The following is a 26,880-nucleotide window of genomic DNA, read 5'->3' on the forward strand; positions in this document are numbered from 1 at the left end:
TGGTACGGCACCCGCAACAGAGTGGCCCCACTCCCCACCAAATTCACACTTCTTTGGATGGCACCCACAACAGCATGGCCTCATTGGTAGTGTTTTTACAACACTCTGCTACACACATAAGAAGATCACACTCGCAGCAGAGTGTCCCTGCTTCTATGTATTATTTATTTTATAAACAATGGAGTTCCATACTGTATTAAAATGCTAACCAGTTAGGTCCCTTTTCTGGTAGGTGAGGATATGGTTATATCCCTTAAAGGGGTTATGTAAACATTTCAGGAATTTTGTAGAGGCTGTCTGAGAAGGCAATCAACCTTCATGTTCTAAGGACACCTTCATGTTGTAAGGACTGTGATGTGGAAGGGGGGATGGGGTTAAGTAGCATTTTAGCAAATTTACAAAAACATCTAGCATATGTCAGGGGTCTTCATTAAACATTATGGATGGGTTAAATGTCAGTACAAGAATGAGAATTCTTCAGTTTTAAGTGGCACCTTCAGGAAGTACATCAATATATCAAAATAACACAAAATAAAATGGAAGGGGTATGAAAATAAAAATTGTGGTCATGTTTGACTTTTTGGTGGCATCCCCATTTTTCTCATACTTGGATTTGGGACCACGTTTGCCATATTCCAAAAATGTGCCACAATATTGTTTGCAGCATCAACTGCTATATAGACTTATACGCTTCCATAGCAGAAGCAACTGACTCCGAGACTTATTTCTTTTTGAAGCCAGAAATTCCTTTTCCATTTGCAAAAGCAATGTCTAAGCTTTATTACTTTATTCAATCAAGGCCCATTTTCAGAAATGTTATAGCCGTTGGAAGTAAAAAATGCTCATGAAAATAAATGGGCGTCTCAAAAATAGCAACTACTCATGTCATTATCATAGAATTAAAAGCATTTAGCTTCAATTTACACTTTCACCAAAAAACACAAAATAGACCAAAAAGAAATGTAAAGGGTTCTTGGTGGTTGCCACCGAAACTAAGCAGAAAGAAAGGCAGACTTTCTGGGACTTTGCTTGGAGAACAACTACTCTGCTCTTCAGGACCTATGCAAAAAACCCACTAAAGTAAAAGCTAAAGCTGATGAGAGTGTAGAGGCAGCCTTGACGATCCCACCACTCATCCTGTGCTGGGTTTGTTACTTTGTCCCTGGCAAAAATCAAACACGAGCCTGGACTGTAAGCAAAGAGTATACATTTCCCCACCCAGTGTCTCATTAACACCAATCCTAACAGAGCTGGCCACAAGAAGGCTTAATCTGCATTATGGCTACATGTGCTCCTTAGATGGTATACTACAGCTTTAGCTGGATAGCCAGAGGTAATCCCTGGATGGCGTACTGCAGGCTTAGCCTCGCCAGGCAGGGTACATCTGCTGTATGGCCAGAGGTGATCCCTGGATGGTGCACACCAAGCTTAGGGTACATCTGCTGTATGGCCAGAGGTGATCCCTAGATAGTATACTGCAGCCTTAGCCTCGCCAGGCAGAGAATATCTGCTGGATGGCCAGAGGTGATTCTGGATGGTCTACACCAAGCTTAGGGTACATCTGCTGTATCACCAGAGGTGATCCTTGGATAGTTTACTGCAGCCGTGGCATCGCCAGGCAGGGAACATCTGCTGGATGGCCAGAGGTGATCCCTGGATGGTGAAGCAACGCAAAGAGCTCCAGAAGGGATTGCTGTCAAAAAAGTGCACGTAACCTCAGTAAACATGTGGTTAGTGTGACATTGGAGTGAATGAGGTGGGTGTCAAGCAGCTTATCTCCAATATAAAGAAAACAAAAGGATGAATGAAAAATTTGTTTTAAAATAATATTTAAAAATGTATTATAAATGAGCAGTGAATGATCATAGTGTTTAATATTCTGCATTGCAAATATAAAATACTGCCTACTCAAATAATGAAATGTTATTGAAAACACTTATAAACTAAACAAAATGGATGCATGCCAAAACAGAGAAGATAAAACATGAAATACTAAAAAAACATGTGGTATTTTAGGTCAGGCATAAATAGTGCACTGTTTTAGCTGAGTGAGATGGTTCTAGAATATATAGCCTAAAGAGTCACTTGCCGTCATTCATATCAAAGTAATATTCAGAGAAAGTGTGAATGACTTTATGCTGCTGGGGCAGCATGGAGGATTCATGGAACTTCCTTGGATCTTTAGTCCAGTAGGGCAATAATGTCAGACAGCAAGGTCAGTTCTTTTTGTAACCGATGACATAAAGGTCAACTGACAAAGCAAGTGTTTTGTAGCTTGAAGCTAGGTAACCCTAGATAAAAAAGTTCTCCTTTCAGAGATCAATGTGCCGGGTCTTTGAGAGCAAATGTTGTCCGTTTGCCAGGTTCCCAAGGTTTGCCATCTAAGTGCACCTAAATCCTGGATAAATTGGATGGAAAATACTGTACCTTTCCTTTGGCGAGACCATCAAATCCATCGTGAACTGCAAGCATCTTGTGCCCATTTATCATGCCGATCCTGACTGTCGCCCGAACGGCGGCATTCATCCCAGCTGCTGGAGCGCCAACGTTCAGGATGGCAAGGTTGTAGCCACTCTGCAAAAGAAATGGCAAGATTACATGAAAGAAGTGAAAAAGTTTGGTGTTTCAACCCATTCACTCCTATTTACATTGTCCATTTCTGACAACTGGTGTAGGGTGTCGTGTAGAATCAATATGAAAACAAATGGAAAGAAACTCTGTTGGCCGAAATTCGAGGAACCTTATGTGTGATTCTTGCAGCTGAGAAGCATGTACACTAACCCATAAATAATGCCCATTATAAGAGTAATTGCTAAAACACTTACCACCAATGGTTAACCAAGTCCAACAAATGTAAGTTAGCTATTAATGTACACAACTTTAATACGGAATGGCCTACACAGAACATTTTTGACACTAACTAATGGTTGGTAGACCAACATCTTCAACCCATGTACCTACCCTCTTGTAACGGTGTATATCCTATGTTATCAAGCTTTATCTTTGCTTTTACACTACGATAGATTTATAGTATGGATTGTACCCTCACAATTTCTGCCTTGAGGTAGTTCCATGCATTTACCTGCCTTTCCATGAAGAACTTTCTTCTGTAGCTCTTGAGCCCTTGTTCTAAATCCAGACCTGTTCTCCTATTCTAATGTCCCTATCAAATCTGCTCTCGTTCTTGCTCACTTCTCCTCCATGTTAAATCTCTGCACTACTCATGATCAGATGGGAATGGTAGCTTTCCTTAGGTCGTATCTAATCAACCTTTGCCCTTCTGTTGACGATGCCCCCAGAACGGGACACAATTTTCCACACAGAACTTGAGGCTTCATTCCAAAAGTGCCACTGCCAAAACTAAATACAACATTTGTGATGTGGCATCCATAATCTGATAATACTACAGAAATAGCTTCCTGAACTGGGCACAATATTCAGGAGGTGACCTCAGAAATCAACATTTCACTTCCGATGAGGACTCTTAAAAACAGACACGATACTTCAGATGTGGACTTCAGAAATTGACATTGAAATCTTTGTTCATAGGTGAATACCAGGAACAAGGTTTGTATGACAGACAAGTGCTGCAAAAAAGGTTGTAGTGAGAGATAACATAGGAACGGTTTATAGTCATTTGGTCGAAAACAAAAATGTTGAAAGTCATAATGTCGAAAAAAAATGTCGAAAAAAAAAAGTCGAATTTTTTTTTCAATACGTTTTTTTTTCGAAATGGGGGGGTTCCGCCCCCCAAACCCTCCTTTTTTTATTTTTTATTTTACCCATTTTTTATACTTAACAAACCCAAAAAATACATACAAATAAAAAAATAATAGATTCGACTTTTTTTTTTTTGGACATTTTTTTGGGGACATTTTTGTCATTCGACTTTTTATTTTCGACATTATGACTGCACACCCATAGGAACATGTGATAAAAGTTATTTGGTTAAGTAAGGAACACAGGGAACTTTTTTGTATGTAGCTAAAGTGTATAAAACATTTCTAGGTAATTGATGTATTAATGGAGACACTGTATATGTGACCAGTAACAATGTGATTGCATATTTGTTTTTGTATTTATAATATATGGAGTATATAATTAGGACTTTGCATCTTATGAGGAGAGTATTTTGTGTATTACGAGTTATGTATATTTGTATGATTGATATTGTGGGCCCGATTCATGGAACAAACGTGCGCCGAAAATCTTCGCACAAGCAGGCGCAAGCAGGCGCAAGCGGAAAAAAACAGGCGCACACGCACGCGTGCGATTCATGGAAGTCCCTGCGCGTGTTCACCTCGGGATGTGCGCCAAACCCGTGCATGGCGCACAAGTCACTGCAACATCCCGAAAGGCGTGCGCGACGCGCACAGTGAAAGCGCACAACCTCGGCGCATACACCAGAAAGTGGGCGGGACACGGGGCGTAACGCGCAGAATGGGGAACCATGCGCGAAAATAAGGGCGTAACTGGGGATTCGAGTGCCCGTGACTGGGCACTCGAACCACACGTATTCATGGAATCGAATAGGGCAAAGCCACGCACAGCCAAAGACACGCACAAGCTGAAACACGTCCGCCACGGGAAGGCAGGCGGTAGAGTCCCAGCGCATCACAAAAGTGGCAACATACAGCAATTGGGCCTGTGCGAGCGGGGCACGTGTATTGCGGGGGTGCGCAGGAAGCAACACACGCGATCGAGCGGGGTATGTGTATTTCGGGGGCGCACAGGAAGTTACACACGCGATTGAGCGGGGTACGTGTATTTCAAGGGTGCTTGGGAAGTTACACACGCGATTGAGCGGGGTACGTGTATTTCGGGGGTGCGCGGGAAGTTAAATACGCGATTGAGCGGGGTATGTGTATTTCGGGGGTGCGCGGGAAGTTAAATACGCGATTGAGCGGGGTACGTGTATTTCGGGGGTGCGCGGGAAGTTAAATATGCGATTGAGCGGGGTACGTGTATTTCGGGGGTGCGCAGGAAGTTAAATACGCGATTGAGAGGGGTACGTGTATTTCGGGGGTGCGCGGGAAGTTAATTACGTGTATTTCGGGGGTGCGCGGGAAGTTAAATACGCGATTGAGCGGGGTATGTGTATTTCGGGGGTGCGCGGGAAGTTAAATACGCGATTGAGCGGGGTACGTGTATTTCGGGGGCGTGCGGGAAGTTAAATACGCGATTGAGCGGGGTACGTGTATTTCGGGGGTGCGCAGGAAGTTACACACGCGATTGAGCGAGGTACGTGTATTTCGGGGGTGCGCGGGAAGTTACACACGCGATTGAGCGGGGTACGTGTATTTCGGGGGTGCGCGGGAAGTTACACACGCGATTGAGCGGGGTACGTGTATTTCGGGGGTGCGCGGGAAGTTACACACGCGATTGAGCGGGGTACGTGTATTTCGGGGTGCGGGGGAAGTATCCCACGCAACATCAGCAGGGTACGTGTATTCCAGGGGTGCACGGGAAGTTCCACACGCAATTCCATCAGGGTACGTGTAGTACAGGGGTGCGCGGGAAGTTCCACACACGATCTCATCAGGGTACGTGTATTACAGGGGTGCGCGGGGAGCAGCACACGTGAATTGCATGTGTGGGTCCTCCCAGGTGTTCCCTCTACACCCTCCACGGCCCCTTCAGGTGGCTCACACCACAGGGGCCTACCCAGCACATGTCCTGCAGGCACCCCATCCACCATGGCCATGCCCACCAGCCAACCCACATGTCAACTTGCACTACTGCCCACCAACGCATGTCCCCCTGCACCCCCAGCCACCAGGGGCACCCTCCACCAGGCCCCCACCCATGTCTCCCAGCACCCCCACCCCCCAGCCACCAGGGGCAGCCTCCACCAGGCCCCCACCCATGTCTCCCAGCACCCCCACCCCCCAGTCACCAGGGGCAGCCTCCACCAGGCCCCCACCCATGTCTCCCAGCACCCCCACCCCCCAGCAGTGCAGGGGCACCCACCACCAGGCCCCCACCCATGTCTCCCAGCACCCCCACCCCCCAGCAGTGCAGGGGTAGCCTCCACCAGGCCCCCACCCATGTCTCCCACCACCCCCAGCCACCAGGGGCAGCCTCCACCAGGCCCCCACCCATGTCTCCCACCACCCCCACCCCCCAGGGGCAGCCTCCACCAGGCCCCCACCCATGTCTCCCACCACCCCCACTCCCCAGCAGTGCAGGAGCAGCCTCCACCAGGCCCCCACCCATGTCTCCCAGCACACCCACCCCCCAGCCACCAGGGGCACCCACCACCAGGCCCCCACCCATGTCTCCCACCACCCCACCCCCCAGCCACCAGGAGCAGCCTCCACCAAGCCCCCACCCATGTCTCCCACCACCCCCACCTCCAGCAGTGCAGGAGCAGCCTCCACCAGGCCCCCACCCATGTCTCCCAGCACCCCCACCCCCCAGCCACCAGGGGCACCCACCACCAGGCCCCCACCCATGTCTCCCAGCACCCCCACCCCCCAGCCACCAGGGGCACCCACCACCAGGCCCCCACCCATGTCTCCCAGCACCCCCACCCCCCAGCCACCAGGGGCAGCCTCCACCAGGCCCCCACCCATGTCTCCCACCACCCCCACCCCCCAGCAGTGCAGGAGCAGCCTCCACCAGGCCCCCACCCATGTCTCCCAGCACCCCCACCCCCCAGCCACCAGGGGCACCCACCACCAGGCCCCCACCCATGTCTCCCACTACCCCCACCCCACAGCAGTGCAGGGGCAGCCTCCACCAGGCCCCCACCCAGGTCTCCCAGCACCCCCACCCCCCAGCCACCAGGGGCAGCCTCCACCAGGCCCCCACCCATGTCTCCCAGCACCCCCACCCCCCAGCAGTGCAGGGGCAGCCTCCACCAGGCCCCCACCCATGTCTCCCATCACCCCCACCCCCCAGGGGCAGCCTCCACCAGGCCCCCACCCATGTCTCCCACCACCCCCACCCCCCAGCACTGTGGGGCACCTGCCAGCAGGCCCCCACCCATGTCCAACTCATGTTCCCCACCACCCCCACGCCCCAGCCACCAGGGGCAGCCTCCACCAGGCCCCCACCCATGTCTCCCAGCACCCCCACCCCCCAGCAGTGCAGGGGCACCCACCACCAGGCCCCCACCATGTCTCCCAGCACCCCCACCCTCCAGCTACCAGGGGCACCCACCACCAGGTCCCCACTCATGTCTCCCAGCACCCCCACCCCCCAGCCACAAGGGGCAGCCTCCACCAGGCCCCCACCCATGTCTCCCACCACCCCCAGCCCCCAGCAGTGCAGGGGCAGCCTCCACCAGGCCCCCACCCATGTCTCCCAGCACCCCCACCCCCCACCCCCCAGGGGCAGCCTCCACCAGCCCCCCACCCATGTCTCCCACCACCCCCACCCCCCAGCCACCAGGGGCAGCCTCCACCAGGCCCCCACCCATGTCTCCCACCACCCCCACCCCCCAGCACTGTGGGGCACCTGCCAGCAGCCCCCCCCCCATGTGCAACTCATGTTCCCCAGCCAACATGTCATCACAATCTAGATCCCTGGTCCCTATGGTCAGCCTCCAAATGCAAAACACCCACCCGAGTATTGCATCCACCCACTCATAATTTGCAATTACATCACAGAACACCAATTGCAAGTTCCGAAACAAACACATTTCCCTCACATACACCCAATGGGTGTCAGTGAATCTCAAAACACATATCATGAAATGCATGAAACCAATGAGATACCACACATTGAAGTTCACCAAAAAAAATATGTATTAAAGGAAACATAAATAAAATAAAAAATGAAGAAACAGAAATGTGAATGTACAAAAATTAAAAGAAGCATGTCCGTGAAAAAAAGCAAAACCAAAAATAAAATTCCAAAGTAATGTTGTCCAAAGTCAATGTCCACAAAACAAAATCCAATGGGAAATAAAAAAGAAAGCCATTGCTCCATGGTTAAAATGTGAAAGAAAAATACAATCCAACAGTGAACTATGTACATGGGAACAAGCCAGGGTCCATTATCCCAACAAAAGAAAGGAAACCTATCTGACTACACTAACTAATAAAATAAACTATATACAAAAATGTGGCCAATGTCCGAAAGGTCCAAATAAAATCAAAACAAAAATGAAACCTAACACTACCTACATAACTATGTACAAGGGCAGCGGGCTAGTTTCACGGCTCACTTGTGGATGTCCCGGGCCAGGGCATCATCGAACTCCTCCTCAATGTCCCGGAGGCGGTCCTCCTCCATGGCCCGAGGGTCCGCAGGGCCATCGACGTGTCCACCTCCAAACCCTTGCGGATTGCCTCGAGGCACTCGGCCCGCCTCAGGACCCTCCGCATGGAGTTCTCCGCCCTGACCATTGTGAGACGTGCCTGTTCCGCCCGCTGCCGCTCTGCATCTATGGCGTGGCCCAACCGCTGCCACACGGAAGACACTCTCTGTCCTGGGTCCTCCTGCCCTCCGGCCGATGCCTGCCCCTCCGATGTTGAAGGCCCAGAGCCTTCATGGCTCCCACCACGTTGCTGCTGCTGCTGTGCCTCTGCCCGTGCACTGCCTCCTGCTGCCTGCACATCCACCGCCGGCTGGGGTGCAGTCGTAGATGTGGCCACCCCTGCTGGACGTCCGACTCCCGACTGTGGCAGGGATGCCTCCTCCACCAGCCTGGCCGCACCGTCAGAGGCAGCGCCACAGGGCACCCAGGTGACTGATGGGTGGGAAGATGGCACGGAGGACGACTGGCGCGTAGGGGGTCCAGTTGAGGAGGGGGTCGTAGCAAGCCCCATCAGACGGAGGAATCCGGCCTGGGTGACCTGTCCCAGCAGGCTGACGTGGTCAACGAGCCATTCGAGATGACGTGCAGTCTCCTCATGAAAAGACTGCAGGTCACCTCGCATGGCCCGTTGACGCAACGCCACACCAGCCAGGACAGGCTCAACCCGGACCCGGATAGCCACGTCCACATGCAGAGGAAGGCCAGTTGACGTGAGCTCATCCCCTGCCTGAAAACGGGTCTGGATGTAGGCATCCCTGCTGGTGCAAGATGATGCAGGGACAGGATCAGGGACAGGATTGCACACAGGCACCTCCGCCGCGGCCTGTGCTGCCTCCTGTCCCTGGTCCTGCACTGCACCACTAGCACCAGTGGGATCCCCACCTCCAGACCCCGTCTCTGGTGCTTGCACGGCCTCCTCCTCCACCAAACCCCTCACCAACCTGGATGACTCCGTGCCATCTTCCCCTGTTGGGCCCTGTGGGGTCCCAGGTGCCCCTTCTGCTGCCGAGGAGTCCAACTCCAACCTCCGCCTCTTGGACGTCCCCCCAGCAGCTGCGGCCTGTGACGCGGCACCGGACTCCTCACTCCCTGACGAGATCACAACATGGGAGGGGAGCCGGGCCTTGCGTCTCCGGCTGGCGGTGGGATCCCCGTCGCTGTGCTCCACAGCACCTTCTCCGCCCTCTTCATCAGTTGACGCTGCAGACAGGGAGAAACAAAACACAGGCATCAGGGCACTGTACAATGGACACATACACACATGACAGTTGTACATGAGTGGCATTGGCAAACCTCAGACATGTCATCACAATCCCCAACACACATGTCATTACAACTCGCACACATGAGCCATACCACAGCCATATCGCAACTGCCACCACCATCCATACACATACAACAGCATGAGCAGCCAAAGGTGAGCCAGACATCACATGCAACACAGGAAGTGCACCACACATGTACACACACCACCACACTTGCATGCATGTGTACACCTCTGCCAAGTGTTGCAGTGTTCAGACGGGCATCCATGTCACATCTGCCAATCAGGCTTCCACATACCGCTGTCACATGCATCCATGTTGCATCACTGTTGCACCCTTGTCAAATACACACACATGCACATGTACACAGTGCTGATACATGCAGCCGAAAACAACATACATGCGTGACATCACGGACATGTCTACTTACATACACATTCATCCAAACATGTGTGCCCACACAACTGCATTTGGCATGCAAGCCTACACACACAAGCACCATCCATGTCTTACACATTCCAGCCCTCGCATGTGTTAGCCCCACGGCCCTGTACACCCCCACCCATACTCGACCCCATACAAACAGATGTGCAACCTGCACACTACTGAATAATCACCACACGCACTGCTCACAATCAGGATGCATGTACACTCACCGCTCGACTCCAGACGGGTCTGCCTCTCAAGGACCTGGACGTGGAGCGCTGGGGATATGCGTTCCAGGACCCTCATCTGTTCTTCCGACAAGTGGCCCCGGCGCCCCTTGGCATCCGCTGCCTTCAAGAGGCGCCGGGCCTTGTTCAGGGTCCTGGACCTGAAGTCCTCCCAGCGCTTCTTGACATGTTGTAAGTCGCGGACTGCCACCCCCTCCGCGTTGATGGCAGTCACGATGTCAGTCCAGATCCGAGTCCGTCCTTCCTTGTCGGCGCGGGAACTTCCGAAGAGGGCATCATACTGCCCCAGGACTTGCTCCACCAGGACACCAACTTCGGTGGCACTGAAGCTGGTGCCCCTCTGCCTCTCTGGCCGGGGGTTGTCAGTGGTCTCAGATGGTGTTTGCCCCGACATGACAACCCCAGAGGCAGGAGTGGGTGGGCAACTGGGTCCTGGGGCTGGGCTGTGGAGCGATGGAATCCCAGTCGGGAGTCTTCGGTTCCAGCAGGGGTGGTGGTCACAGCAACAGCACCCCTGGCAGATGTGCAGGCAGCAAATGGCAGGGCACGTGGGCAGCAGGCAGTCAGGCAGCAGCAGATGGCAGGTGGGAGCGTGCTCGGGGCTCTGGGGGGCAGTAGTTCGGCCTTCTGGGCAGGAGCGTGGTCTTCCGTGTGCTTACGCGTGGCCAGCTTGATACGGAGTGATTTGGCACGTGAAAAATCTGCACGTCAGCGTGTAATTCGAGGAAAGGCCCTTAGCGCGTAAGCGCGTCTGCACGCATACGCATTTTCATTGGACAGAAGGCCCCTCAAGCGCAAGCGCCCCTGTGACGTGGCGCGTACAGACGTGCATGGGCATTTCAGCGCGCATGAAAAACTGCACGTCCGCGTGTAATACGAGGAAAGGGCCCATGCGCGTAAGCGCGCGTGGAAAACTGCACGTCCGCGTGCAATACGAGGAAAGGGCCCATGCGCGTAAGCACGTGTGGAAAACTGCACGTCCGCGTGTAATACGAGGAAAGGGCCCATGCGCGTAAGTGACGTGACGCGCGCGTGCGTTTCCTTCAGCACGGGTTAAAGGTGAGCGGGCCCAGCAGTTCGCTGTACGTGCCTTTCGTGGAGACCGACGTGTGTTGCTGCTTCCTGTTTCGCGCGCCATCACAACTTCACAGCTATCAAGGACGTATCTCTTCTTTTGGCGGGGGTATTGGCTACGCGTGTTTTTCTGCATCGCGCTAGTCAGACGGTGAGTCGCACATGCTCTTTTTCCCACTGCGGGTGCCCCTGTGTATCGCACCCATTTTCAATGTCATAGTAGCCTGCGTGTCCCATGCGTACGCGTTATTCGTGTTACTGGGTGCCACCGCGTACTGCGGGAGGTTGAATCCACGCACGTAGGCTGCAGGGTTGCGTGCACGGTTTTACTGCAGTTTTGGGGTGCCTGAGCATTGCGTGACTCGTCACCATATCACCGGGGTCACATACAGCCTTGCAGGTGCAGGGGGGCTGTTAACATCTTGCTTCCCAACCCCTTCACCCCAATTGAGCCAGGTCAATTGTGGTGTACACCTCCCATTGGCACCACTCCATCTGTACCAGCACTACTACATCTGTGCCATGGTAGGGAGGCCACCAAAGGTGAGGGGTGCCTCAGCTGGGCGTACTCCTCGTGGCGGGCGTGGTCGGGGACGTGGCAGTGGTGACCAGGGAGTAGGGGGACTCCAGGGTGTCCAGGGCAGCCACAGAGGGGGAAGAGGCAGGGGTGCGCCACTTGAGCACAATGTTGTGCCATGTGTCGGTGCAGCCATGCCACCACCCCCTGTGGTTCCGGGGGATGCAGCTCCTGCATCTGGCACTGGCACCCGTATGACCCGGCAGTCCGTTCCATCGACTGCCACGGGCCCAAGGGTAGTGGTAGCTGCAGGTGCAGCTGTGGACACCGCCACCCAGGCTCAGGGTCTGCCAGCGCAGGCTGCGTTGGCACTTGAAGAGACCTTGGTAGATCTCCAACAGGCCAGGGGGGAAACCATAGGGGCACGCCGGGCTGCTCAGACCAAGACACGTGTCCCTGGGGCAGTCATGTCATCTGCTGCCCCGAACAGCCGGGTGTTGGCAAGTGCAGGGGCAGATGCACCCAACAGCACCCCGGTTGTGAGTCTGCCAACCAGGACCGTTGCGGTCAATGACCCTGCCACAGCTAATGTTGCTGCGCAGGGTCCATTAGTGGGCACCCAGCTGCCACTGACACAAGTCAGGCCTTTGGTCATCCCTCCACCTGCCACTCCCTTGGCTCAATCCACCGAACCCACTGGCCATACTGGTCAGGGCGGCATTAGCCAGCCAGGGTCTGCGCCACAGTCCAAGAGGAGGAAGGTTGCACCTGCAGCACAGGCTGGGACCCCACACACACGACCTCCTGCACGTCGAGGAAGAAGCCTTTCTGTAAGCAGGAACTGGACTTCCTCGTGGACTACGTGCGGGGCCACAGCCGTGACATGCTAGTGGGTGCCAATAGTCAGACTACGGCTGCCCAACGTGACACCCACTGGAAGCATGTTGCGGAACATGTCAGTTCATTCGGCCATGAGGTGCGCACGGCGCAGGAGTGCAAAAAGCGTTGGAATGACATCAAGCGCAGCACTAAGGCCAAGCGTGCCTCAAATTACAACTTGACTCTGGTGACTGGCGGTGGGCCTGCACCAGAGGAGGAAGAACTCACTCCGCATGAGGCTCTCGTTGCGGAGTTCATACCACCTGAATTGGTCGAAGGAGTGGGAGAGATGCTGGACTTTGATGCCCAGTCCAGTGAGTGTTGATGCGTGTTTGTTGAGGACGTGTGTGTTTCACATGTGGGATGTGTTGTGCATGATTGCTGCTACATGTGACGTGTACATGGTTCTGATGTGTAAGTAATGCAATGCTACCGTCATGCATGTCTCCTCTGCCTGCATGCGGGACTCCATGTGGGCATGCTCCCTTGCCCCTCCTCCGCCACTCTGCACTCCAGTTCCACCTTTGCACTGGTCTGCTTCAATCTTGCCAATGTGTAGTTTCTTGTTCATGTGTCCTGTGTAGATGCTAACTTCCAGCGTAGAAACTGCCAGACATATGCCGTGTGGTACAGCCTTAGTACTCGATGCAGGGTATCTCACTTGTACTGTGCATGGGTCAGATGTCCCGCAGGGACATGAGTGCCCATTCATGCTCCATGTGCATTGCACGCATGCCCCTATGTGTCCTTGACTGGATGATCACTGTAATATGAGTCCTTGGTTACATACATTGCCTGCCATCTCATCGGCCTCCCCATGTCAACTGTGGCTCAGTCCTGCGTTGCACACATGTTTAGGCCCTGACAATCTGTGTGGCTCACAGGCCTCAGCCTGTTCAATGGCCAATGACTCTGTCCAACTCTTGTGTCTTCTTCACACGTGGGCAGCCTCCGGAGTTTTCATCATGTGTCCTGCCCACTGTCCCAGCATCATTTGCAGTGTTGTAATTTGAATCACATTAAGCTGTTGATGCCAGTCAACACTGCCTGTCAATACACAGGTGTATGGTCAGCCTTTTGATACCATGCTAGGCATCCCTGCTTTGGTACTGGGGTGGAGGGGTGCTTGGCTTCTAGACATGGTACACATTGAATGCACAATGCACGTGATGTCTGAATTTGACATTGCACTGCCTTCACATTTCCTGGCACACACCATGGAGTGCTTGTACATGTAGGTAGTGAGTGGCGTACACATTTTCTGCACTGCATAGACCCACTTCCATGGAAACTGCCACCTTTCAACAGGTCTGATCACAGAAGCTATTCAAAGTAGACCCAGCATGCATGTCAGGTCATATGTTGTGTGTCACATGTCTGCCAGATGCCTTTGCTGTCGGTATGTGTGTGTGTCGTGTGCTTCTGACATGTGTAGTGACCTTTTTCTCTCTATTTTTCAGGTGATGACGCAATGGAGGCGGAGGATGGTGTTGTCATGCCAGACACAGGGTTGGTAACACCACATCAACCCGGCACTAGTGGGGGTCGTGGGGTGGTAGGCCACGAAAACCCCCAAGTGCTGCAGTCCATCTTGTCTCTGGCTGCCTATGAGTCCAGCCTTGATGACGACTCTGACGTCCATGTTGAGTTGGATGAGCATCAAGTCCATGTGTCAGGGGTGAGTGATTCTGATGTGGACACTCCTCTGTCTGCGACACCTGCACTGAGGGATCAGACAGTCTTGGTTCCTCCGCCCGTGGTGGATCGGGACGCAGGGTCACCCTCCACACCAGTCACTGATGTGCCTGGGACATCACGTCGATGGGGGCATGTAGTCGTGCAGCCGCAGGCGGTGCCAACACAGCGAGGACCCCCGGTCCTTGGGTCCCGCATGGGTCAAGCCCGGCAACACGGTCTCCGCGCGCAACCGCTGTATACTGAGTGGGAGCAAGACATGACTGCCAATTCTGAACGACAGGGGGCAGCAATGGAGAACATCGCTGAGAGCATGGAGCGTGTGGCCTGATCTGTGCTCCCCCCTGCTAGGCAGGTGCTTCTCCAGCAGCAGGCGGCACGGTCCACGGCCCGCTCGCTCAGGCTGGGCATGGCGGCCTCAGACAGGGCACGTCAGGCTGAAATGTCTCTGCGTCAAGTAATTGCTGCTCACGCAGAGGCGCACATGGATGCCCTGAGGGAGGAGTATGCTTCCCTCAGATCCATTCTGGGTGTCCTTATGATGTCCCAGAGGCAGCAGGCAGAGGAGAGGTTTGCACACAGCTTGAGCGTACCATCTCGGCTGAGCTACAGGCTTGCCGGGAGGTGCAGCGGTTGTCCAGCCAGGCCTTGCAGGAGGAACTCTGTGTTACACGTGCTACCTTGCAAGAGGAAGCACGTGTATCACGTGAGGTTCTGCATGCAGACCTATGTCACATCGCCACACAGAACCAGGCTCACCCGTCCGGCGGACTTGCTGCCGACGAGGGGCAAGCTGCGGCTAGGCGTGGCCAGGCTACTGTGCCACGTCCTCCTTTACAGGATGAGCCAGACTCGGACGACCATCTATCTCCCACATAGGTCGTGCTGTGCAGGCGTTGAGCCCATGGAGGATTTTTTTTTGGCTCAGCATCATCGCATGTGGATGTTGAGCAGCACCCCCCTCCTGGGTGCCTCCCCTCCCCCCCGGGTCATATGTGGCCATTTTTGATTTTTCTTTTAGTTTAGTTAGTTAAGTTTCTGTTTGATAGTTAGTTTAAATAGGTAATGTAGGTTTTCCATAGTTAGTGTAATTAGTTAATAGTTGAGTTAGTTTAAAATTTTCCAGTCTATTGTGCTTTCATGTGACGGTGCGGTGCTTTCTGGCTTTTGAAGGCATCCACTGTCTGTTCCAGCTGGGCCCTTCATGGTTGTCTTGTGTATGTGTTTGCTGCTTGGGGTCCTTGACTCACATATGCCACTCCTGCCTCCCTTATCCATGGGCTCGCAAGGATGGTTCGGTGTTACAGAATATTACACAAGGGCTTTGGACTGTCATATCTGTGGCATGTCTGGTGCTGGGTGACTTGTGTTGACACCCCTAGTGGGGATGATTTAGCTGTCATTGTCCACTGTTCAGCTTTTGCTAGATGGGATGTGTCATGATTAATGTGGACATTGATTGCTATGCATTGTGTAGTATGTTTCATATCTTTCCTGTACACGTGCTTGTTGCAATTCATGCTGTAGATAGTGTTCCACACTTTGGAGGGGAAAGACGGACTGATGGTGTGATTTGTGACTCTCTGACATGGTCAAGTAATGAGATGCCTGATAAGACACACACAGATGACTTTGAAGCATTAATCATGTGTTTCATGCACTTTCTGCAGGGGGATGAGCCTCCAGAGCACCTTTGCCAGCAGACATGGCCCATTGGACGACGGAATTCTGGACCCGTTTGTTGGTGCCCACATGCACATGTGTGCACAAGCAGAGGCACAGTGATTGCAGACCCACATCCTAGAACTGCTGACATGTTCCAAGGAACTCCAGGCAAGGTGAGCATCACAGGGGGGCCACGACACAGCAAAGCTTGCACCAGGCGAGTTGCACATGCAGGCTTAGTCACAGCACTGAGGGTGAGCTTAGACGAATATTGGTGTTGAAGCACACAATGCAGCTCAGATGTGTTTGTGGACTGATGGCTGTTGATAGTAGGGTTGTCTGGGACACATGCAGGGGCAGTGGCACATACCCTCCGGTACACCAAGGTCCATTGAGGCACTTGTATCAACCATGTAGCCTTCCGAGACATGGAAAGGGGCAGCTCACAGGGACATACAGCAAGGGACATACTCGGGTGCAGTGCATGTCTTTTCCACGTACTTCATGATAAATGCACTGCCAACTTTGTTTCGGTCATGGTGGTACGCAACTTGCTCTGTAGTCATGGCTTGCTATATGGGTCTGTCTGCTTACCCAGGGAACATTGCATGTTGTGTGAATTGTGACACATTGGTGTTCCATTTGCCACGCACCCACCAGCGGCTGACTTACTGCATTGACTGTGTATGACCCGTCACAGGGGTGATGTTATATATGGGTACGAAGCATTGAGCACAGATTGTCTGTTTGTAGAGTAGTTTGTTGCTATGGGGCATGTTTGGTGTTGTGTTTTTGTGTAATTGGCACGTACAGGTTGTTGACTGTGGCTCTCTTTGCAGCATTGCAGTGCTCCTGTAACCGGACCTGAGAGTGCGCAGGCAGGAGGCCAGCACTCAAAACCAGAGCTAAGTGTCTTGTTGTTTTTCTTTCGAACTGCTCTGCATAGGCTTGCTGGGGAGTGTACTGATGCATGGATGTATGTGTGGTTCAATTTGGTATGTTTTTTCTCCCTAATCACCCGTGATCCTATGCAATTTTGAAACCTGTACCCTCTACCCGGTGTTCCTGCTTCCTGTGCCTATCCAAGCAACGTTCCCTGACCCTCTTTCCCCACTGGGGTTGCGGATGCCTGTGTAAGCCCCGAACTTGCAGGCACCAAAACCCTAGAGGGGGTGGTTGGTTCGTACCACTCCTGAGCCTGGACTACAGAAGGCCATGACAATGATGTCCAAGTTTGTTTGGATTGTGTATGTGTTCATGCAGGTTGTACATTTTCGTGCATTCCCTAGTTTCATGTGTCATTCCTCCTCCCCTCTCCTGCCACTCATTCCAGTCATCCAGTGTGTCAACACCTGTCCCGACTGCATATCCCTGAACCTCATTCCCCACCAGGGTCTCAGGGGCCTGTGTGAGTTTGACCTTGCAGGCACCCGGGACATGGTGGGGGTGGTTGTTTCGTGACACTCCCGCACCTGTACAGGGGACCTGTGACAGTACACATCCATTCATGGTGCATCATCCTATGTCATGTAGCACACATGTCTCACATCCTGTCGTGACATTGTTTTGCTGTGCTACCTTGGTTGTTGCATCATTGTGGTAGTACTTGGCCTTTGTGAGGTACTGCTACGTCAAGTCATCTACTGGAGGGTGTTCGGGTTCGTTTTTATGCCTTGGATTTTGTGATTTTGGAAATGAGTGTGGGTTCAGGCATCTTTTTACACACAAGGTGGGAGATGGTGACGAAGGGTAAAGGTGATCCTGTGGCCAGGTGGAATTGAGGTTTGGAGGCTCCATGACCCAGGTGCAGTTGTTCAGTGGGTCATGGTCATTTGTGAGGGAGGGGGGGGGGGTTGTTGTTGATAGTTGCCTTGCCCTGCAGTGTGATGGGAACTCTGACATAGTAATGGTGGTATCCTATGTACATGTTGTGTTCTGCTGATCAATGCCTGTTCATGTGTTGTGTTTTCCTTTCAGGTGCGAGGGGATAGTTGTGGTTTGACATGCTGGGGGGTACACATGGTGGATGTTCACATGTGATGTGTAGGGAACACTGATGGTCACTTAAGTGCACATGCATATGTGGAGTGCATGTCCTTGCAGAACCACACACTTGCACTCCGATGCACTACATGTACTCCCACCCTTGCATATCCACGTGTACACTGTTTGCCTTCTGGTGCCCACTGTGTCCCGGCAGCACATGTTCTGTGACCGATTATGGATCCAGTACATGCCTAATTTGATGTTTGATGTGGTCTGTCACTTAGATGTGATGCTCAGGGTGTGCATCACACACAATGGCTGTTCACTGTGCTGTGCGCTGAGCAGTGTGATGCAGGAGTAGGACACTGCACACATGAGCTGCAGTGTTGATTTTGCAATGTATAATGTGCATGTAGACAGGCATTCATTGTGATGTTACGTCTACGACTGTTGTAATGCATTTGGAAATGACTTATTTTGGGTGGGAGATTTTGTTGGTCTGTCATTTCATCTGATTCTGGGTCAGGCATCATTGTCCGATGCCACTGTACATTTAGGACATGGCAATGTGTACCTTATCGTTACTGCGTTGGTGTATGGGTATTGCTTGCCATGTCATGTTGATGTTTGGGAGGGTTTGAGTGACATGACAGTGATGGCCATGGCCTGTTTTGAAGGTGTGTGTGATGCACACCTTGCATGTCCGGGTCATGCGCTTCTCAGAGCAACTAGCTGGGGGTAGATTTCTCTCCGCAGCAGGGCCCTCCCCCTGGAACAGACTTCCTGCCTGACTTGAACTTGAGGGGAACCATCTCCAGTTCTGGAAGCACCTGAAGACCTTCCTCTTTGCTTCTGCTTACTCTCTGCCTCTCCCTTGCAGAATTCTTCACTGGAACTGCACAGGAGCTGCAACTGGGCCACTCTCACCGATCTCGGTCCCTGGCCCAGCCACTCTCCACTTGCACTGCCTCCCTGGCAACCCCTGCACTGAAGTACTGTCTCTCTATCCCTACAGCCCTCCCTTCCCAGCACTTGTCTGCACTTACCTTTGCAGTTGCCACCAGGCGACCTATGTATTATTTTTTTGGGCTACTTACCCTGTACTGGGCTCCCCCCCACCCTTCCCCTTGCACTTTTCCCTTCCCCCTACCCCTGCACTTGCACGATCTCAATGACACCTGGCCTAGTAGTACCGTTCTCTGTGTTCCCTTGTTCCCCCCTCCCTGCCTCATTGCGCCTTGGAATACTTGTGTATGGCCCATATCATGTCATATGTGTGCCTTTTGGTCATACAGGATAGCTTGTGTTTAAGTAGCTAGGGATGCAGACGATGTGGCACTTCCATGGCAACTATCTCAGGGTGGTAGGGTTGTGACAGTTGACTGTCTCTTTGTCATCATCGATTGTCACCTGGTATGTGCCAGGCCTGTGTGCACTCAGCAGGGGTGGGAGGTTAGGTGAAAAATGTGGCCACAAGCTGGGTCCGGGCTTCCTCGCCATGTGCCCTGTCCCCTCCCATGGGCAGCGCCTGTGCCTGTGGTTGGGGATGTGGGGGCACCACCATGTCCACCGGGACGCCCGGCCATGTTGCAACATTGTGCAGGACACATGCTGCCACAATGATCCTGCACACTACTGGTGGTGCATAGAGTAGTTGCCCACCAGAGCGGTCAAGGGAGCGGAAACGTGACTTGAGCACTCCGAATGTGAACTCCACTATGCCCCTGGTTGCAATATGGGTGGCGTTGTATCTTACCTGGGGTGGTGTGGTGGGGTTCCGGATTGGCGTCATCATGTTGTTGCTCAGAGGGTAGGCACTGTCCCCTGGGGAGGTGATAATAGTTGAGATTATTAGGGTTTGGATATTTGTCTGTGTGTGACTTGCATGCATGTGCAAGGGCATTTGTACTGACCTAGGAGCCATGTGTCGCCATGCTGCCCAGCTTCCAGGGCCCGGCTCAGGGCGGACATTCTGTATATGAAACTGTCATGGGTGGAGCATAGACAGAGGTGATGATTCCCTTTGCATCACATCACATACCACCTGTACTTTGATGGAATGCCAGTGCTTGCGGTTTCGGTAGATGTGCTCAATGGCCCTAGGTGGACGTAGGGCCACATGGGTGCAATCTACGGCACCGAGCACTTTGGGGAAGTGTGCCACCCTGAAAAAATCCAGGACAACGGCCTGCCTTTCTGCGGGTGTTCTGGGCATGTATATGTGCCTGCGGACTGAGGGGCGCGCTGTCATGATTGCCAGTACCTGGTGTAGGCAGCGTGACTGCGTGGCCTGTGAGACCCCCCCCCACTATGGCAGTGGTCCGCTGAAATGACCCAGTGGCCAAAAAATGCAGGACATTGAGCAGCTTCTCCAAGGGGCTCAATGCTTGGGAGCAAAGGGTGGGGGATGTGAGGTCATCTTCCCACTCCCTGACCAGGTCTAGGATGATATGGGGTGGAAACCTATACCTGCCGTAGACCTGTTCGTCAGGCATCCCAAAAAGGCTTGTCCGTGGTGCAAAAATGCGTGCCCTGGCTATTCTCCTCCTCCTGCGGTGTCCCACGATCAGTGCAGCGACAAATGGGGCATTCATCGTAGCTGTATATACGCGTTTGTTGTTTGCGCGCACTTTTATGCTGTGCGCGGGGACGCCTCCGTCTGCCTTCGTGTGGGCGGACGCGTTGACGCCTATGCACGTCTTTTGCCGTGCGCGGGTTTCCCGTATTCGGATACGTAGTAAGACTGTAGGTCCGAGTGTCATCGCGTGTGATCGGAGGGGAGTGAGCGTACACGCGATTGGCCTGGGTACGTGTGTTCCAGGGTGCCGAGAACTTTCACACGCGATTGGTGGAAATCCACGTGTGTTCTGTCATCACGTGCAATGAGGGAAACACCCGCGCGCGTCACGTCACAGACGCGCTCACGCGCTAAGGGCCTTTGGTCCAATGAAATCGCATATGCGTGCTGCCGTGCATACGCGCTAAGGGCCTTTCCTCGTATTACACGCGGACGTGCAGTTTTCCACGCACGCATACGCGCATGGGCCCTTTCCTCGTATTACACGCGGACATGTACATCTGTACGCGTCACGTCACAGGGGCGCTTGCGCTTGAGGGGCCTTCTGTCCAATGAAAATGCGTATGCGTGCAGACGCGCTTACGCGCTAAGGGCCTTTCCTCGAATTACACGCTGACGTGCAGATTTTTCACGTGCCAAATCACTCTGTATCAAGCTGGCCACGCGTAAGCACACGGAAGACCACGCTCCTGCCCAGAAGGCCGAACTACTGCCCCCCAGAGCCCAGAGCACGCTCCCACCTGCCATCTGCTGCTGCCTGACTGCCTGCTGCCCACGTGCCCTGCCATTTGCTGCCTGCACATCAGCCAGGGGTGCTGTTGCTGTGACCACCCCTGAGACCACTGACAACCCCCGGCCAGAGAGGCAGAGGGGCACCAGCTTCAGTGCCACCGAAGTTGGTGTCCTGGTGGAGCAAGTCCTGGGGCAGTATGATGCCCTCTTCGGAAGTTCCTGCGCCGACAAGGAAGGACGGACTCGGATCTGGACTGACATCGTGACTGCCATCAACGCGGAGGGGGTGGCAGTCCGCGACTTACAACATGTCAAGAAGCGCTGGGAGGACTTCAGGTCCAGGACCCTGGGCCACTTGTCGGAAGAACAGATGAGGGTCCTGGAACGCATATCCCCAGCGGTCCACGTCCAGGTCCTTGAGAGGCAGACCCGTCTGAAGTCGAGCGGTGAGTGTACATGCATCCCGATTGTGAGCAGTGCGTGTGGTGATTATTCAGTAGTGTGCAGGTTGCACATCTGTTTGTATGGGGTCAAGTATGGGTGGGGGTGTACAGGGCCGTGGGGCTAACACATGCGAGGGCTGGAATGTGTGAGACATGGATGGTGCTTGTGTGTGTAGGCTTGCATGCCAAATGCAGTTGTGTGGGCACACATGTTTGGATGAATGTGTATGTAAGTAGATGTCAGGATTCGTAAATCAAGGAGACAAACTGGCAATCTTTCCTTTCCCACTCGCGTACTTTCCTCACCTGGGGTTCCTTCGCTTTTGTCACGAAGACGCTGCTTCAGAACACGGAAGTTTGCTCAGCCAGGTCGTTCTGTGTTCTTTAAGAAGCACTGGTCTTTACCATGGAAACGCAGTCACTCTGCGTACTTGAGATCACGTGTTTTTACACATTGTTAGAATCACGTGACTTTTGGTTTTCGTTCTTATGCCCCGCCTCCCCGCTACTCGCTGCTTCTGAAATTGTTATTTCTCTTGCCGCTACGTATCTGACCTTGTTTCTGCTGAAGTTAATGTTTTGACCCGGACTGCCTACTGGATTCCTACTTGTGTTCCCCTCTTATTGTTGCCTCGACCCTCGGAACTGCTATTTGGAAGTGTTACGGATCACGGACGTCTTCTCGTATTTTGCCCGCTTGGTTTTCGACTCTTGGAACTGTTCACGGATTTTTCTTGTCATCATCTTGGCTGGTACTACCATCTACATCATTCATTCTGCCGTTACTGGGACTTTTCTACGGACTTCCTCATTTTCCCTTGGAACTGGAGACTTTATACTAGGCGTCCGCGTGCCGTCGGTTTCAGGTGGACATTGCTGTTTACCGGACTCTTGTTTAGGCGTCCTCGTGCCGGCGGTGGGTAGGTGGATCACTCCTGCTTGCGGATCTTCTGCTCTTCATTTACTACTTCAGTTTTGGACTTCCTTGGAAACTATCACCCGGTAAGACTGTTCCTTATTTTCTATTCCTGCTTTTGGTCCTTGTTTGGTTCCCGGTTAGTTACTGATTATTCTTGTCCCCTTAGAATTCTGACGCCACATTTCCATTCTGATTTCCCAGTCTGCCAACTATAGTCTATTCTCAGGTACTTGACGTTTGGTTCTCTGAGCATTGCTATTCAAGTTGTCTTCTGTCACTAATTATGGTTCCTTTGCAGGTTGACTGGTTCCTGTGACGTCCTCTCATCTTTAAACCCATCTTTTGGTCAATTGACTGGTCAGAGAGTTTCTTTTACCTCTCTGTTGGGTACATTGACAAAAAGAATTTGTCTTCTACACGACGAGTTCAAGATCTTGAAGTCAAGATTCTGGTTACTTGGTCAAGGAATATCTCCTGACTTAACAGTAGACATGTCCGTGATGTCACGCATGTATGTTGTTTTCGGCTGCATGTATCAGCACTGTGTACATGTGCATGTGTGTGTATTTGACAAGGGTGCAACAGTGATGCAACATGGATGCATGTGACAGCGGTATGTGGAAGCCTGATTGGCAGATGTGACATGGATGCCCGTCTGAACACTGCGACACTTGGCAGAGGTGTACACATGCATGCAAGTGTGGTGGTGTGTGTACATGTGTGGTGCACTTCCTGTGTTGCATGTGATGTCTGGCTCACCTTTGGCTGCTCATGCTGTTGTATGTGTATGGATGGTGCTGGCAGTTGTGATATGGCTGTGGTATGGCTCATGTGTGCGAGTTGAAATGACATGTGTGTTGGGGATTGTGATGACATGTCTGAGGTTTGCCAATGCCACTCATGTACAACTGTCATGTGTGTATGTGTCCATTATACAGTGCCCTGATGCCTGTCTTTTGTTTCTCCCTGTCTGCAGCGTCAACTGATGAAGAGGGCGGAGAAGGTGCTGTGGAGCACAGCGGCGGGGATCCCACCGCCAGCCGGAGACGCAAGGCCCGGCTCCCCTCCATGTTGTGCTCTCGTCGGGGGGTGAGGAGTCCGGTGCCGCATCCCAGGCTGCAGCTGCTGGGGGGAGGTCCAAGAGGCGGAGGTTGGAGTTGGACTCCTCGGCAGCAGAAGGGGCAGCTGGGACCCCACAGGGCCCAACAGGGGAAGATGGCACGGAGTCATCCAGGTTGGTGGGGGGTTTGGTGGAGGAGGAGGCCGTGCAAGCACCAGAGACGGGGTCTGGAGGTGGGGATCTCACTGGTGCTAGTGGTGCAGTGCAGGACCAGGGACAGGAGGCAGCACAGGCCGCCGCGGAGGTGCCTGTGTGCAATCCTGTCCCTGATCCTGTCCCTGCATCATCTTGCACCAGCAGGGATGCCTACGTCCAGACCCGTTTTCAGGCAGGGGATGAGCTCACGTCAACTGGCCTTCCTCTGCCTGCGGACGTGGCTATCCGGGTCCGGGTTGAGCCTGTCCTGGCTGGTGTGGCGTTGCGTCAACGGGCCATGCGAGGTGATCTGCAGCCTTTTCATGAGGAGACTGCACGTCATCTCGAATGGCTCGTTGACCACGTCAGCCTGCTGGGACAGGTCACCCAGGCCGGATTCCTCCGTCTGATGGGGCTTGCTACGACCCCCTCCTCAACTGGACCCCCTACGCGCCAGTCGTCCTCCGTGCCATCTTCCCACCCATCAGTCACCTGGGTGCCCTGTGTAGCTGCCTCTGACGGTGCGGCCAGGCTTGTGGAGGAGGCATCCCTGCCACAGTCGGGAGTCGGACGTCCAGCAGGGGTGGCCACATCTACGACTGCACCCCAGCCGGCGGAGGATGTGCAGGCAGCAGGAGGCAGTGCACGGGCAGAGGCACAGCAGCAGCAGCAACGTGGTGGGAGCCATGAAGGCTCGGGGCCTTCAACATCGGAGGGGCAGGCATCGGCCGGAGGGCAGGAGGACCCAGGACAGGGAGTGTCTTCCGTGTGGCAGCGGTTGGGCCACGCCATAGATGCGGAGCGGCAGCGGGCGGAAGAGGCACGGCTCACAATGGTCAGGGCGGAGAACTCCATGCGGAGTGCCCTGAGGCGGGCCGAGTGCCTCAAGGCAATGGAGGTGGACACGTCGACGGCCCTGCGGACCCTCGGGGCCATGGAGGAGGACCGCCTCCGGGACATTGAGGAGGAGTTCGATGATGCCCTGGCCCGGGACATCCACAAGTGAGCCGTGAAACTAGCCCGCTGCCCTTGTACATAGTTATGTAGGTAGTGTTAGGTTTCATTTTTGTTTTGATTTTATTTGGAACTTTCGGACATTGGCCACATTTTTGTATATAGATTATTTTATTAGTTAGTGTAGTTAGATAGGTTTCCTTTCTTTTGTTGGGATAATGGACCCTGGCTTGTTCCCATGTACATAGTTCACTGTTGGATTGTATTTTTTTTTCTCATTTTAACCATGGAGCAATGGCTTTCTTTTTTATTTCCCATTGGATTTTGTTTTGTGGACATTGACTTTGGACAACATTACTTTGGAATTTTATTTTTGGTTTTGCTTTTGTTCACGGACATCCTTCTTTTCATTTTTGTACATTCACATTTCTGTTTCTTTATTTTTGATTCTATTTATGTTTCCTTTAATACATATTCTTTTTTAGTGAACTTCAATGTGTGGTATCTCATTGGTTTCATGCATTTCATGATATGGGTTTTGAGATTCACTGACACCCATTGGGTGTATGTGAGGGATATGTGTTTGTTTCGGAACTTGCAATTGGTGTTCTGTGATGTAATTGCCAATTATGAGTGGGTGGATGCAATACTCGGGTGGGTGTTTTGCATTTGGAGACTGACCATAGGGACCAGGGATCTAGATTGTGATGACATGTTGGCTGGGGAACATGAGTTGGACATGGGTGGGGGCCTGCTGGCAGGTGCCCCACAGTGCTGGGGGTGGTGTTGAACATGAGTTGGACATGGGTGGGGGCCTGCTGGCAGGTGCCCCACAGTGCTGGGGGGTGGGGGTGGTGGGGAACATGAGTTGGACATGGGTGGGGGCCTGCTGGCAGGTGCCCCACAGTGCTGGGGGGTGGGGGTGGTGGGGAACATGAGTTAGACATGGGTGGGGGCCTGCTGGCAGGTGCCCCACAGTGGTGGGGGGTGGGGGTGGTGGGGAACATGAGTTGGACATGGGTGGGGGCCTGCTGGCAGGTGCCCCACAGTGCTGGGGGGTGGGGGTGGTGGGGAACATGAGTTGGACATGGGTGGGGGCCTGCTGGCAGGTGCCCCACAGTGCTGGGGGGTGGGGGGTGGGGAACATGAGTTGGACATGGGTGGGGGCCTGCTGGCAGGTGCCCCACAGTGCTGGGGGGTGGGGGTGGTGGGGAACATGAGTTGGACATGGGTGGGGGCCTGCTGGCAGGTGCCCCACAGTGCTGGGGGGTGGGGTGGTGGGGAACATGAGTTGGACATGGGTGGGGGCCTGCTGGCAGGTGCGCCACAGTGCTGGGGGGTGAGGGTGATGGGGAACATGAGTTGGACATGGGTGGGGCCTGCTGGCAGGTGCCCCACAGTGCTGGGGGGTGGGGGGGAGACATGGGTGGGGGCCTGGTGGAGGCTGCCCCTGGTGGCTGGGGGGTGGGGGTGCTGGGAGACATGGGTGGGGGCCTGGTGGAGGCTGCCCCTGCACTGCTGGGGGGTGGGGGTGGTGGGAGACATGGGTGGGGGCCTGGTGGAGGCTGCACCTGGTGGCTGGGGGGTGGGGGTGCTGGGAGACATGGGTGGGGGCCTGGTGGAGGCTGCCCCTGGTGGCTGGGGGGGGGGACCAGTGGGAGACATGGGTGGGGGCCTGGTGGAGGGTGCCCCTGCACTGCTGGGGGGGTGGGGGTGGTGGGAGACATGGGTGGGGGCCTGGTGGAGGGTGCCCCTGCACTGCTGGGGGGTGGGGGTGGTGGGAGACATGTGTGGGGGCCTGGTGGTGGGTGCCCCTGCACTGCTGGGGGGTGGGGGGGTGGGAGACATGGGTGGGGGCCTGGTGGAGGCTGCCCCTGGTGGCTGGGGGTTGGGGTGGTGGGAGACATGGGTGGGGGCCTGGTGGTGAGTGCCCCTGCACTGCTGGGGGGTGGGAGACATGGGTGGGGGCCTGGTGGAG

At 53.8% G+C, this 26,880-nt stretch overlaps 1 protein-coding gene across 2 annotated transcripts in view; it reads right to left on the bottom strand.

The window, feature by feature from the left end:
* LOC138582299 (ATP-dependent 6-phosphofructokinase, muscle type) overlaps positions 1 to 26,880 on the bottom strand; it is a 903,222-nt gene that overhangs the window by 392,566 nt on the left and 483,776 nt on the right. For both annotated transcript variants that reach the window (XM_069653451.1, XM_069653452.1), the window contains one exon: positions 2,428 to 2,574. In XM_069653451.1, coding sequence (XP_069509552.1) covers positions 2,428 to 2,574 — 147 coding nt within the window. The remainder of the gene's footprint in view (positions 1 to 2,427; positions 2,575 to 26,880) is intronic.

Source organism: Ambystoma mexicanum, chromosome 3q (assembly GCF_040938575.1).
Source record: "Ambystoma mexicanum isolate Mex_15411 chromosome 3q, UKY_AmexF1_1, whole genome shotgun sequence".
Taxonomy (NCBI): domain Eukaryota; kingdom Metazoa; phylum Chordata; class Amphibia; order Caudata; family Ambystomatidae; genus Ambystoma; species Ambystoma mexicanum.